We start from the raw sequence: 14536 nt of genomic DNA, 5'->3' as shown, positions 1-14536 counted from the left end.
ATACGTGCAGGTTTGTAAGTTAATTGGCCACTGTCAATTGCCCCTAGTGTGTAAGTAAGTGGTAAAATCTGGGGGGAGTTGATTGGAATGTGGGGAGAGTAAAATGGAATTAGTGTAGGATCAGTGTAAATAGGTGTTTGATGGTCAGAGTGAACTTGATGGTCCAAAGGGCCTGTCTCCATGCTGTATAATTCTATGATTATATGACAATATTAATATTAATTTTGAATTCCTGCATATTTGTGGAGTGAAGTATTTCTAACTTAATGCAATAGAGTTCACATGAGCTGTACAGTTCAAATGCAGATTTCCCTGTTTAATTAATTTGGTATATTTTAGCAGGAGAAAATATCATGCTTTTTATTTAGAATAATTCAAATTGCACAGCTCAGGACTATCTAACTGTTAAAGCCAAGTGAAATGTTATTATATTGTTACAACATTGACTATATCATTAGTTGGCATCAATACTTCTAATCATTTAAGGCTGTCAATTTAAGCATTTACAAAACAAAATCACTCAGCTAGAGTGCCTTAATATTCCACAGTGCAGTGCTAATTTCCACTTGCATTGTTCAGTCAAGGTTCAACAAAGAAACTAGTGCATTATCTCCTGTATCACAGTTAGGAATTGGCCATTAGACCAGTAACCTTGAGCTAAATTGGTTGGGTCGGAGGGAAAAGAACTTTGGGAGAACAGAACTGAGGAAACATTTTTCCACTTAGAGGGTGGTTGCAGTCTGGAATGCACTGTTTGAGAAGGTGGTGGAGATAGGCACTCTCACAATATTTAAGAAGCATCTTGAACTACCATCATATGCTATGGACCAGGCTCTGGTAAGTGGGATGGATATTTGATGGGCAGCATTGATATGGTGGGCAGTAGGGCCTGTTCCTTTGCTGCATGTGAGAATGTGTTGCATTGCTATACAGTCTGTTTGCTCTTCTATTTTGTCAGTGTTGGTTGGGAAAGGACACAAATCAGAATTTTAATTAATGTGTATAAAACTGTAAGAGAAGCTGAGGCAGATCCCCTTTCCTTGGCAATATTAATTATTAAATGGCACAGATGAAAGTTGAAGGTTTGGAGAGAAGTTTGCACCCAGAAAGCCATGGAGCTTCGGCACCCTTGGCCTGAATGAGTGGTCGAGGGTGAAATCATCAAAGCATTTGAGAATGACCCAGAAGAAACCTCAATGTAGTGTAACTTACAGAAGCATGGGCTGAGAGCTGGGCAGTGGGTTTATTCTCAGGAGCATGAATCAACAACATAACCAATCTATCTTTCAGCCAATATGGTTGTCACAGGCAGTACTGTGCTGTCAGTTCCTACGATTCTTTGAAGGTCTTCTTAAGCATAGCCAATGTTGTAATGGAAGGAGCAAAGAAACCAATCAAACTCCCATAAACAATAACGCAGTAATGACCAAATAATCTAGCTTTGTGGTATTTGACTGAAGACTATAAATTCGCCAATGACACCACTGTTGTTGGCAGAATCTCAGATGGCGATGAGGAGGTGTACAGGAGTAAGATAGATCGGCTGGTTGAGTGGCGTCAGAACAACAACCTCGCACTCAGTGTCAGAAAGACCAAGGAAGTGATTGTGGACTTCAGGAAGAGGAAGTCGGGAGAACACACACCAGTCTTCATTGAGGGGTCAGCAGTAGAAAGGATGAGCAGCTTCAAGTTCCTGGGTGTCAACATCTCAGAGGATCTATCTTAAGCCCAACACATTGATGCAATCGCAATGAAGACACACCAGCTCTACTTCATTTGGAGTTTGAGGAGATATAGTTTGTCACCAAAGACTCTTGCAAATTTCTGCAGATGTACAGTGGAGAGCATTCTGACTGGTTGCATCACCGCCTGGTATGGTGGCTCCAATATGCAGAATTGAAAGAAGCTGCAGAGGGTTGTGGACTCAGCCAGCTCCATCACAGGCACAACCTTCCCTGCCATCGAGGACATCTTCAAGAGGCTGTGCCTCAAGAAAGGAGTATCCATAATTAAGGACCCTCACTACCCGGGACATGCCCTCATCACGTTACTACCATTGGGGAGGAGGTACCTGAAGACCCACATACAATGTTTCAGAACAGCTTCTTCCCCTGCGCCATCAGATTTCTGAACAGTCCATGAACCCATGAACACTACCTCGTTATTCCTCTTTTGCACTATTTATTTATTTTTGTAACTTATAGCAATTTTTATGCCTTTATGTCTTGCACTGATCTGCTGCCACAAAACAACAAATTTCACAATGTACGTCAATGATAATAAACCCGATTCTGATCCTGATTCTGACTAAATATCGAACACTGGCTAAAGAAGATGCTAAATAGTGCCATTGGTTTTTTACTCCCAGCTGAAAGAGGATCTAGGGCATTGATTTAATAATATCCAAAACTTGGCATCGACCGCACTGTTGTACTGGGGTACCAGTCTAGGTTTCTACACTGGGGCAGAGCCAATCCCATAACCCTCTGACTCACAGGGGAGAGACAACGCTACCAACAGAGTCACAAGCAACTCTCCATTGAGCAACTCATTGCAAGCACTAATTGTTGGTAATTTATAACGAGATCTCACTAACATTAAATCCCCTAAGAAGCACTGGCCGGCAATCCTGTGTCACAATAATGAGCCTTTTCCTTTTGCCGGGGGATTTGCAGCCCATCCATAATTATACAACTCCAAGCTTGCAAACTATGTAAAGTATTTGTAACAAACAAGTCGAAAGTTCGTCACTACAAAGGCTGGACTGTACCAATGTGGATAAAGGATCTTACAGTTTGTGCCAGTCCATTCTAACACTTTGCCTAAAGTCACGATAACATAAAAAAAAGGATAGAGAAGCCCCTGTAACTAAATTGTTAGCAATTGCATAGGAGAGAATGAAACCAGGTCTAATGCCGAAATGAGAAGCCAGAGGTTGTAGTGACTTCCAGATGAGGGCAGGCACAGTAGTGTAGCAATTAGCATAACGCTTTACAGCGCCAGTGACCTGGGTTCAATTCCAGCCTCTGTTTGTAAGGAGTTTGTACATTCTCCCCGTGTCTGCGTGGTTTTCCTTCCACATTCCAAAGGCATACGGGTTAGGAAGTTGTGGGCATGTTATGTTGGCGCCGGAAGCGTGGCGACACTTGCGGGCTGCCCCCAGAGCACTCTACGCAAAAGATGCATTTCATTGTGTGTTTCGATGTACATGTGACTAATAAAGATATCTTATCTAAAAAAAAGCAAGTGGTTTCAGATCTTTGGGGTGTCCTTGAGGCAGAGTCCATCCATTTGAACTGACTGATGGCTCCCATGGCCTTTGGCTCAGTATATGTGCTCACTAAGAATTCTGGTTCAGGTGGGATCCTGCTATGCTAGGCAGGCAGGGAATAAGAAACACGGAAAGGGAGAGGATGGGAAGGGGAGAGGGAGAATGAAGCTGGCAGACAGCAGGGAGTGAGTGCGGAGCAGTGCGAGAGAGCAACATGCAGAGAGATGAGAAAGATATTGAAAATGTTTTCCTAATGTAGGGTTTCGACCCAATACATCAATGATACCTTCTCCCCACAGATGCTGCTGAACCCACTGAGTTCCCCCATATAGTCTGTTGCTCCAGATTCCACACCTGCAGCCTCTTGTGTCTCCACTGAAAATACTTTGGTTTGGTCAGGCCCAGTTTTATGTTGAAGCAGACCCTCTGCTGTATGCACCTCACCCATAGTTCCATTTGAAGCAAATCCAGTGGACGGGTGGGAAATAAGACAATTTACCTCAAAACTCATTCCCAGTTAGTCACATTCAACACACTGTCGAAAGGGGCTGAAGAAGGTTGTAGACTCAGCCAGCCCCATCAGGGGCACAGCCCTCCCCGCCATTGAGGACATTTTCAAGAGGTGGTGCCTCAAGAAGGTGGCATCCATCATTAAGGACCCTCACCATCAGGGATACGGCCTCCTCACATTACTACAATCAGGGAGGAGGTACGGGAGCCTGAAGACCCATACTCAATGTTCCAGGGACAGCTTCTTCCCCTCTGCCATCAGATTTATGAACGGTCCATGAACCCATGAACACAACCTCATTATTCCTCTTTTGCACTATTTATTTATTTTTGTAACTTACAGTAATTTTTATGTCTTGTACTGCACTGCACGGCTGCAAAACAACAATTTTCATGACATATATCAGTGATAATAAACCTGATTCTGAATTCTGAAATCACAATATAATAGCGACAGAGCCTTGTACACTGTCTCTGCAACCTTCCATTAACTCTGAATTTTGGAAGCAGTTTTCAATGTGTTACCCCGATTGTATACAACCTTTAGCACCAGAGATGGATGATGAATTTCTAGGCTGTTATTCATATCTTTCCTCCAACTACTTAGCACACTGAGCGCAGTTCTGCAGTTTGAATGAATGGGGAACTCAGAATGTGCGCATTTGCGCACTTTAAATTAAAAGGCAGAGGAGGGGCAATGTGCACTAAGTTTATGAGGTGGTTTGGTTCTAAAGGATGTTCAGGAACAGAGGGACATGTGTGTGTCGACACAAGAGACTGCAGGTACTGATATCTGGAGCAAAAATCAAGCTGCTGAGAACTACGAACTGTCTGTAAGCTGATTCACAAAAAGTTCTGCAGATGCTGGAATCTGGAGCAATACACAAAAAGTGCCAGAGGAACTCAACAGGTCAGCCTCCCCTACCTTCTGACTTCTGCCCTCTTCCTTTCCAGACCTGATGAAGGGTCTCGGTCCGAAACGTCATCTGTTTATTTCCCTCCCTGGATGCTGCCTGACCTGCTGAGTTCCTCCAGCACTTTGTGTGTATTGCTGTAAACTGATTTCTCTGTAAGTCTGCAATGTGTTTTCTATAGTTACCCATATTGTATTGCTTTACGTACACCTCCTATAATTCTTTCATTTCATCGAATATTCACTCTAACAGTATTAGTATATATACTGTATCCAGTTGTTAATGAATACTACCAAACAATTTATTATTACTATCATGAAAAATTCTTTGAAAATTTATGGGAGAACTTCTGTAAAGATGGATTTCCATAGCCAGGTCTTCTGTAACCCAAGGAGTCCCTGTATGCCCAACTGCAAACTCACTGGTTGTTGGAAGATCCGACCCAAAATAATGAATAGTGGAACCTCTAAAGGTAGCTCTCTCCACAAATGCAGCAGGCTTCCAATTTTCGATGGAATTGTGCAGCTCCTCAGGACATTGTCTGTTTGCATAGATTGGTCTTGTTTCCTGACCACTCCAGAGTCAGACCTATGTAATCCTTTCATTAGAACCGTGAGCATTATTGATTAATTTTGTTCCTCTCTCCATAGAAGCTGCCTGACTGCTTTATTATTTCCAGCATTTTCTCAGTTTGAAAACTTTTTTATGAATGCGCAGTAGCTCTTCTTGTTCACCCGGTCACCTGTATTTGTTTACTCTCTGTCACTTGGATTAAGAAAAAAATCCTGAATTGTTTTGTTTTGTATTGGATGTGGAATGATCTCATGCTTCCCCAGATTCAGTTTGATCTGTCATGCTTTTTCCCACAAGCTTATCCTGCGTATATCCCTTTGTGACATCTACAACTTACTGCACCTCCTGGCTCAGTATCATCTGCAAATTCACTTAAACAGCTCCATCCAAGTCACTGTTCCCAGGAATTCCTGGGAACTCCTATCATATTCTGTCAAAGAATATTCCCTTTATCCATAGCACAGTCTCTCTCAGTGTGTTTATTCAGTGAAAGCTGAACTATATGAACGGTTCCCTTATACAATGAGATGGACTTTGACCTCACGATCTACCTTGTTGTGACCTTCTACCTTATTGCACTGCACTTTCTCTGTAGCTGTGACATGTTACTCTGTACTGTTATTGTTTTTTTTACCTGTACTACATCAATGCACTCTGTACTAACTCAATGTAACTGCACTGTGTAATGAATTGACCTGTACGATCGGTTTGTAAGACAAGCTTGTCTCTGTACCTCGGTACAAGTGACAATAATAAACCAATACCAATACCATGGAGGTGGAAAACATGGGGGAGAAACTTTTGATCTTTGCTTCGTAGCTCCAGGGACCCTGGTTCAATCCTGTCCTTGGGTGTTGTATTTTCTCCCTGTGGCTGTGTGGGTTTCCCCCGGTTCTCCGCTTCCTTCCACGTTCTAAGGTTGCATGGGTAGGTTACATGAGTTCCTCCAGCATCTCTGTGTGTTGCTCCAGATTCCAGCATCTTGTCTCTCTGCCAACCAATATTCTTATACTGAGCACTTGGTATTGGTGATCAGAGATGAATTTCTCCCCTTTCATGTTACATTGAGTTATAGGAACATAGAGACTAGGAGCTGATATAGGCCACAATGGCCCTTTGAGCCTGCCCAGATGTTCAATAGAACATGGTCAATCCTGCGCCTCTCCTCCATACCTGGGTCCCTTCGGTGCTGAAAAAGAAATTGACCTCAAGTCTTAAGTAAATTGGTGATTTAAAAAAAAATTGGTTTATTGTCATCACATCTACTGAGGTACAGTGAAAAACTTTGTTTTGCATGCCATCCATACAGATCATTTCATTACGTCAGTGCATTGAGGTAGTACAAGGGAAAACAATAACAGAATGCAGAATAAAGTGTTACAGTTACAGAGAAAGTGCAGTGCAGGCAGACAATAAGGTTCAAGGCCATAACGAGGTAGATTGTGAGGTCAACAGTCCATCCTATTGTACTAGACGTCTGTTCAATAGTCTTATAACAGCGGGATAGAAGCTGTCCTTGAGCCCGGTGGTATGTGCTTTCAGGCTTTTATACCTTCTGCCCGATGGGAGGGGGGAGAAGAGAGAGTGTCTGGGATGGGTGGGGTCTTTGATTATGTTGGCTGCTTTACCGAGGCATCGAGAAGTGTAGACAGAGTTAACATACAGAGTCAGAATACATTCAATGACTCAGCATCCACAGCCTATGAGGTAGGGAATTCCAATGATGAACCTTCCGTTGCATGAAGATATCTTCCTAAGTGCCTGTCCCCTTCTCCTGAGATGGTCTCTCCTGGTTTTACATGCTCTAGCCCGGTGAAATGACCACTACCCTTCCACATATATTTCAATGAGGTCACCTCTCATTCTTCTAAAGTGCAGTAGGTGTAGGCCCATCTTGTCCTTCAAGGACAACCCACTCACACTCAGTCTGTATAATGAATTGCAACCCCCCCCCCCCCCCCCAACATCAGTCAAGTGAAAAAGTTGAACAAAGTAGGCTATGATGTTAGAGGTGATCTCATTGAAAGAAATAAGCTGAGTAGGTTGTCAGGTTAGATGTTGTTTCCTTTGGTTATAGAACTAGGGGACACAGACTTAGAGAGTTGGCCATTTGGGACGAGTGAGGAGAAAGTTCTTTGCTGAGGAGTGTAAGTATTTGGAATTTTCTACCCTGAGGCTGTAGATCCCAGTCACTAAGTACATTCAAAGCAGGGATTGATAGATTATCAAACAGCAACAGAATCAAGACGGAGACACAAGCGACTTCAGATGCTGGAATCTGGAGCAACACACAAAGTGCTGGAGAAACTCAGCAGGTCAGGCAGCATCTATAGAGGGAAATGGATAGTCGACGTCTCAGGTTGTGACCCGTCAACTCGACTGGAGTAATAGAATCAAGCTGTATTGGGGTTGAGAGTGAAAGGGGCCAAGGCATACAATCAGCCTCTTACCGAATGGTGGAGCAGAATTGAGGCACGTCTTGCCTTCTCCTCCTCCTGTATTGATTATCCTAGCTCCCCTGGTACAATATGTGTAATGCAAAGACTTACAAGTTAGACTCCAGCCAGTCCATTGGCTGTGTTAGCTGAAATATGCTCCCCGTTTTCTGACAGGCAGTAGGAAATTCTCCCTTCAGACAAACACAACTTACTAAATTTCTTCAGCAGATCCTTATGAGATCATTAGAAGGCGGATTATGTTGGCACCAGGTCGCTGTTTCTCTTGCCAGCTTTATCGAGGAAAACATTTTGTGCATGGTCTCCATGCGTCATTGTGTTAGTGGAGGGGAAGAGAAGTTCCTTTCAAGCTGTCATCACTTTTTGTGCCAAGTGATCTTGCTTTCCAAGTTAAACATTCCTATCAGCACGGTCCTTGTGTTTGTTATAACCCAGCACACAACTGGACTGGATGATAGCAGCTCCAGTCTTTTGATCAAACTCAAAGATATCACCCTCAGGATGTATTATCTGGCCTGTTTTATGCATTGCGCAAGAAGAGTGCTTTATACAATAGCCCACGTCTCACCCTTCTTATATCTGCCAGAGAACGGTGCATGTTTTTCTTCCATTGTCATAGGCATTTTCCAACTATTGGTCTCCATTCTTTAGAGACCATAAGGAACAATTAAGTATGTACTGAATAACTTCTCATTGGAAATTTTTCAACACCACCAACTCTGACTTCACTTCTAAAGTACTTGTTGGCTTTAAAACCTCGATCAACACACAAAATGCTGGAGAAACTCAGTGGGTCAGGCAGCATCTATGGAGGGAAATGGACAGTCGGCGTTTCGAGTCAAGACCCTTCATCTGGACTGAAAGATAGACGGTACAGAAAGGTGGAGGGAAGGGGTGGAGCAAGAGCTGGCAGGCGATAGGTGGATCCAGGTGAGGAGGGGTGATAGGCAGATGGAGGGGGGAAGAGTGGAGCTCGCCACAGAGGGTGGGAGGTGATAGGCGGAGGCGACATAGGGCTGCAGATGATGGAATCTGATAGGAAAGGAAGATGGCTTGCTCTTGTTCCACCTTTAGATGCTGCCTGACCTGCTGAGTTCCTCCAGCGCTTTGTGTGTTACTCAGATTTCCAACGTTTGCAGTCTCTTGTGTCTCCACCTGGCTTTAAAAGCTTGCTGGATTATGCTGATAATATGTGAGACTCACTTTAGAAATTTAATTCTTTCTTTTTCATTGTACTGAAGATCAGATTACAAACCACTTTATGCTATCCTGTGTAATGGCTTACCTCTATAAATGTTGCCAATCACATTCATTAACATTGACATTCATATCTGCCAATGAGTTGGAGGCTGCTCTTCTGTAAGGTTTTACTCAGCCAACTGCATAGTCTATTTCACATTCACAACAGAAAGCACTTCAAATAAAAGCCGAGTTATTTTGCCAAAGTACTTTGAATGGAGGAAAGTTTCATCATATAAATTACATCCATAAGTTCAGCCCCTGCATGAAAACTGGCGGGTATCTCAGGAGAAAGCTGAGGTGAACCATCCACTCAGAACTTCTGGCTGAAGCTTGCAAAGGACATAAGAAAATAGGAGTAGGAGTAGGAGTAGGCCATTCAGCCCCTCAAACCTGCCCTGCCATTCAATATGATCATGGCTGATCTGCCCTCATTTCCTCTTCTTTTCATATTCCCATTGCCCTCAATTCCCCCATCTTTCAAAAATGTATTTAGTTCCCCTTTAAATGCCCCCAGTGATTCCACCTCCACAACTCTCTGTGGTAGAAAATTCCAGAGATTCTCCTTGCTCCGCAAGAGGAAATTTCTACACATATCAGTTTTAAACGACCCTCTGATCTTGTAGCAATGTTCCCTCATTCGACATTTTCCCACTAATGGAAATATCTCAACATCTACTCTGTCATGTCATGTCCTCTCAGGGTCTTATGTGCTTCCATAAGATCACTTTCCTCTTCTAAACTCTTCTTAAATTCTTCTAAATTCAAATGAATATGGATCTAATTTCTTTAGCCATGTGATAGGACCACCTTTTCATTCCAGGAATTAACCTCATATCCTTAGAATTAGCTCGACATCCCAAGAATTAACCTAGTATGCTTGGAATTAATTCAACATTCCGGGAATTAGTATCCTTGGAATTACCTCAGCATCCCAGGAATTAACGTAGTCTTGCTTTAGGAGCTTCTTCCTGCTACTAAATGACTGACTGTAATAGGAATGTATTAATTTTCCCTCCAAACATCTCTCTTTGTTCTAGAGCATCCACTTGCATGCAGTTATGCATTAGTGAAGCACCTTGGAACATGAAGACATTCATGCTAGTTGTCTCAGTATTGTAAAACTGTGGCATGTAAGAAATCGTGTTAATCTGTCAACACGTTTTCTCGAGGTATCACAAAGGAACCTTTGCATTTTAATGATACTATTTATGATTCTCAGAGTTCATCAGATATATTTGTACAAAAAAGTCTGAAGTGAAACTACTGGATTATTGTAAAAACCCTCCCGGTTCACTAATAACTATCAGGGAAGGAAATATGTCATCTGTACCCAATCTGGCCAAGTGTGACCACAGATCCATTGCAATTTAGTTAACTCATAACTACCCTCTGAAATGGCCCAATTGAGTGGGAGTTAGAGATGTGCAGTGAATGCTAGGTGAGCCACTGTCCCAACAGCACTTGTCAGATGCATCAATAAGAGAAACCTGGCTTGTCCTGTCTAATGGAAGTGGAATGTTTGAGACTTAAATCGGTTATCGAGTCGCAGAGTTGTAGAGAGATACAGCACAGAAATAGATCCTTCAGCCAACTGAGTCTGTGCCAACCATCAACCACCCATTTACACTAATCCTACCCTAACACATTTTATCCTCCCCACATCACCATCAATTCCACCACTCACCTGCACACTAGGGGCGACTTACAGTGGCAAATTAATCTACTAACACACATGCCTTCAATGCCTCAGCTGGTGTTTGAATCTTTGGTCCCGTAGAGAGCCAGAATTTTTGACCTTTTGGAATTTTTTTTATTCATTAATTATTATTTCCCACTTTGGCACCAGACGGTAGTCTCCAAGGCCAAGTGTAGCAAGGTTAGACGGTTCCCGTGCATTACTCTGACTACATGGTGCAGTTCCAACCTTGGAACAGCAGGACATACTGGCAGCACCACAGTAGTTAAACAAATGTGTGCCAAGATAAGGATAGCCCATTCCCAGTGAGAACTGGCTAAGACTGTTTAAATTCACATCATACACATTCAGAAGTAACACAACTGAATGGCTCACTAGGCTCCTTCAGAGGCCAAATAAGAGTCAACTACATAGCTTTGTATCTGGAGTAATGGAAAATTGGTAAATTGGTTTATTATTGTCACATGCACTGAAGTACAATGAAAAACTTTGTTTTGCATGCCATCCCTACAGATCATTTCATTACAACAGTGCATTGAGGTAGTACATGGGAAAACAATAACAGAATGCAGAATAAAGTGTTACAGAGAAAGTGCAGTGCGGCAGACAATAAGGTGCAATGCCTTAATGAGGTAGATTGTGAGGTCAAGAGTCCATCTTATCGTACTAGGGGCCATTCGAAAGTCTTATAACAGTGGGATAGAAGCTGTCCTTAAGCCTGGTGGTACGTGCTTTCAGGCTTTAGTAGCTTACGTACTATGGGAGAGGGGAGACAAGAGAATGTCCGGGGTAGGTGGGGTCTCTGATTATGCTGGCTGCTTTACCAAGGCAGTGAGGTATAGACAGAGTCCATGGAGGGAAGGCTGGTACTTGTGATGTGCTGAGCTGTGTCCACAACTTTCTGCAGTTTTTTGCGGTCTGAGGCAGAGCAGTTGCCGTACCAAGCTCCCACAGATGCAGCTTGACCTGCTGAGTTCCTCCAGCAAATTGTTTGTTGCAGTGGATAAACCAGACTGGATAAGGGTAGCAAATTTCCTTCCTCAAAGGACGTTAGTGAACCAGTCTAATGGTTTCATGCTCACCATAATTGAGTCTAGAATTTAAAAATGTTCATGTTATTTAACTAACTGAATTTGTGCCTCAGATCATTAGTGTAGGCAAGAACTTGCATCTCAATCATCTGGTTTAGATTTGACTAAACTGCAATTGACTAATGAACTGACCAATAAAATAATGGGGGGCATATATAGGGTAAATGCACACAATCTTTTTCCCAGGGTTGGAGAACCAAGAACCAGGGGGCATAGGTTTAAGGTGAGAGGGGAGAGATTTAGCAGAACGTGAGGGGCAACGTTTTCACACGGGGATTGTACGTACATGGTATGAGCTGCCAGAGAAAGTGGTTGAGGCAGGTACAAATACAACATTTCAGAGATATGGGTCAAATGCAGGCAAAAGGGACTAGTTGAGATGGGTTTCTTGGTCAGCATGGATGAATTGAGCCGAGGACCTGTTTCTGTGCTGTATGACTCTATGACTGACGTACTTGGCAGATTTTTAAAATATATCCATTCATTTTTCAGGATCTGGGCCACGCTGTCAAGGTTATTGTCCATCCCTAATGGCCCTTGAGAAGGAGTTGTGAGCCACCTTCGTTAACCATTGTAGTCCTTTTGGGGAAATGTGCTCTGACAGGTGCTGTTAGGGAGGGTGTTCCAGGATTTAGATCTGAGGAATGGAAATGTGTTTCTGACTTGGATGGTCTGGGGTCTTGGAGGGGAACTGGCAGGTTGGGGTATAACATGTCCCTGTGGACCTTGACTTTCTTGATGGTGGAGACTGCAGTACTGTCAGAGTAGATCTAAAGAATGGTAATGTGTTTCCAACCCAAGATGACCTTGCACCTTATTGCACTGCACTATCTCTGTAGCTGTGACACTTTACTCTGTACTGTTATTGTTTTTATCTGTACTATCTCAATGCATTCTGTACTAACTCAATGTAACTACACTGTGTAATGAATTGACCTGTATGATCGGTATGCAAGACAAGTTTTTCACTGTACCTCAGCACAAGTGACAATAATAAACCAATACCAATACCAATGGCAAGGGACTTGGAGGGGAACAGGCAGATGGTGGTGTTTCACGATCCTTACTGCCCTTGACCTTCCTCATGGTAGAGGCTGCTGGTTTGGGAGGTGGCTGCTGAAAATTGAAGCAATGCACTCCTTGAATGAAAAGATCTCCATTAATTTGTACACTCCCTTCTTTCCCAGGCATTATCACAGTATGGATGAGTTCAGCCATTATGACCTACTGGATGCTGCTACTGGCAGAAAGGTTGCCGAGGGCCACAAGGCCAGTTTTTGCCTGGAGGACACCACATGTGACTTTGGTCACTTGAAGCGCTATGCCTGTACAGCGCACACTCAGGTAGGAAGTGCATTTCAAGTTTATTGCAATAGGCATACATACACAGGATATAAATCCAATGAAAATTCATTTTTTGGAACAATTTATGTTAATTTATGATAATTTACTTAAACGTAAATTAGCATAAATTATACATGAGGACAAAATAAACATGACACCTGTGAGACAGAGCAAAAGAGATATAGTCCAAGGTATTGTTAGGGTTTTTCAGGTCAGTTCAAGAACCTGATGGCAGTGGGGAAGGAGCTGTTGTTGAAGCTTGAGCTGTGGGTCTTCAGGCTCCTGTACCTCCTGCCTGATGGCTGCATTGAGACAAGGGCGTGGCCCAGATGGTGCGGGTCCTTGATGATGGATGTCGCCTGTCTGAGATATCCTCGATGGTGGGGAGAGCTGTACCCATAATGGAACTGGCTGAGTCCACCACTCTCTGTAGCGTCTTGCATTCCTGTGCCTTGGAGTTTCCATACCAGGCCGTGATGCAACCAGTCAGAATGCCTTACACCGTACATCTGTAGAAATTCGTCCGTCTTCGAATGACTTGCCAAATCTCCTTAAACTTCTAAGAAAGTAGAGACGCTGGTGTGCCTTTTTCATGGTTTAAGACAAAGTAACCAAGTTCAAGTTTATTATTGTCATAGGTGTACATACACAGGGTATAAAAGCCATGAAAATTAGCTTTTTGCAGCAGGAGCACAGTAAATGACAGGACAAGGACACACATAAGTTAACATAAACTAAATTAACATAAATTACCATGTTCATTCACCCACAATGGAAATTAAGCATGTGCTCTCCTCTGCTCTATCTTGATGGCCACATCCCATGCTCTTTAATTAAAACTTAGATTTGCTGTTATATAGCAACCTAGAAACTTAGTCCTTGTGTCAGCATTAAATGCACGATATAGCTGAATTTTAATTGAGTTGAATTTCGGTTGCAGAGTATATTATGGTTTAGTACATTTAGCACTACTGATTGCGGATGGGTTTGCAGGTTAGCATGGTTTGCAGTTACTCTTGAAGCATATTCACAGTGTAATGTTGGGAATCTGACCTGCAGTTCTGCACGGCAAGCTCCCACAAACAGCAATGTGATAGTTTTTTAAAGAACAGGGAATTGAGGTCCATGGGAAACTGCAAAATAAGAGGCAGTGAGGCCTGGAGCAGATCAGCCCTGATCATACTGAATGGCAGGACAGTTTGAGGGACCGAGTGGCCTACTCCAGACACGGTAGTGTAGCGGTTAGCGTAATGCTTTACAGCACCAGCAACCCAGGTTCAATTCCGGCCGCTGTCTGTAAGGAGTTTGTACGTTCTCCCCGTGTCTGCATGGGTTTCCTCCGGGTGCTCCGGTTTCCTCCTACATTCCAAAGACTTCCAGGTTAGGAAGTTGTGGGCATGCTATGTTGGCGCCGGAAGCGTGGCGACACTTGCGGGCTG

The 14536-nt window shown here is 43.1% G+C and overlaps 1 protein-coding gene across 1 annotated transcript in view; it reads left to right on the top strand.

Annotated features, from left to right (window-relative positions):
• Positions 1-14536, top strand: part of LOC127585279 (lysyl oxidase homolog 1-like) — a 77307-nt gene that overhangs the window by 44098 nt on the left and 18673 nt on the right. Inside the window, exon 4 of the mRNA XM_052042616.1 lies at positions 12941-13097. Within this exon, the coding sequence (XP_051898576.1) occupies positions 12941-13097 (157 nt within the window). The remainder of the gene's footprint in view (positions 1-12940; positions 13098-14536) is intronic.

The sequence above is a fragment of the Pristis pectinata genome, chromosome 32 (assembly GCF_009764475.1).
Source record: "Pristis pectinata isolate sPriPec2 chromosome 32, sPriPec2.1.pri, whole genome shotgun sequence".
NCBI classification, from domain to species: Eukaryota; Metazoa; Chordata; class Chondrichthyes; order Rhinopristiformes; family Pristidae; genus Pristis; species Pristis pectinata.
This window is presented reverse-complemented; position numbering and strand designations above follow the sequence as displayed.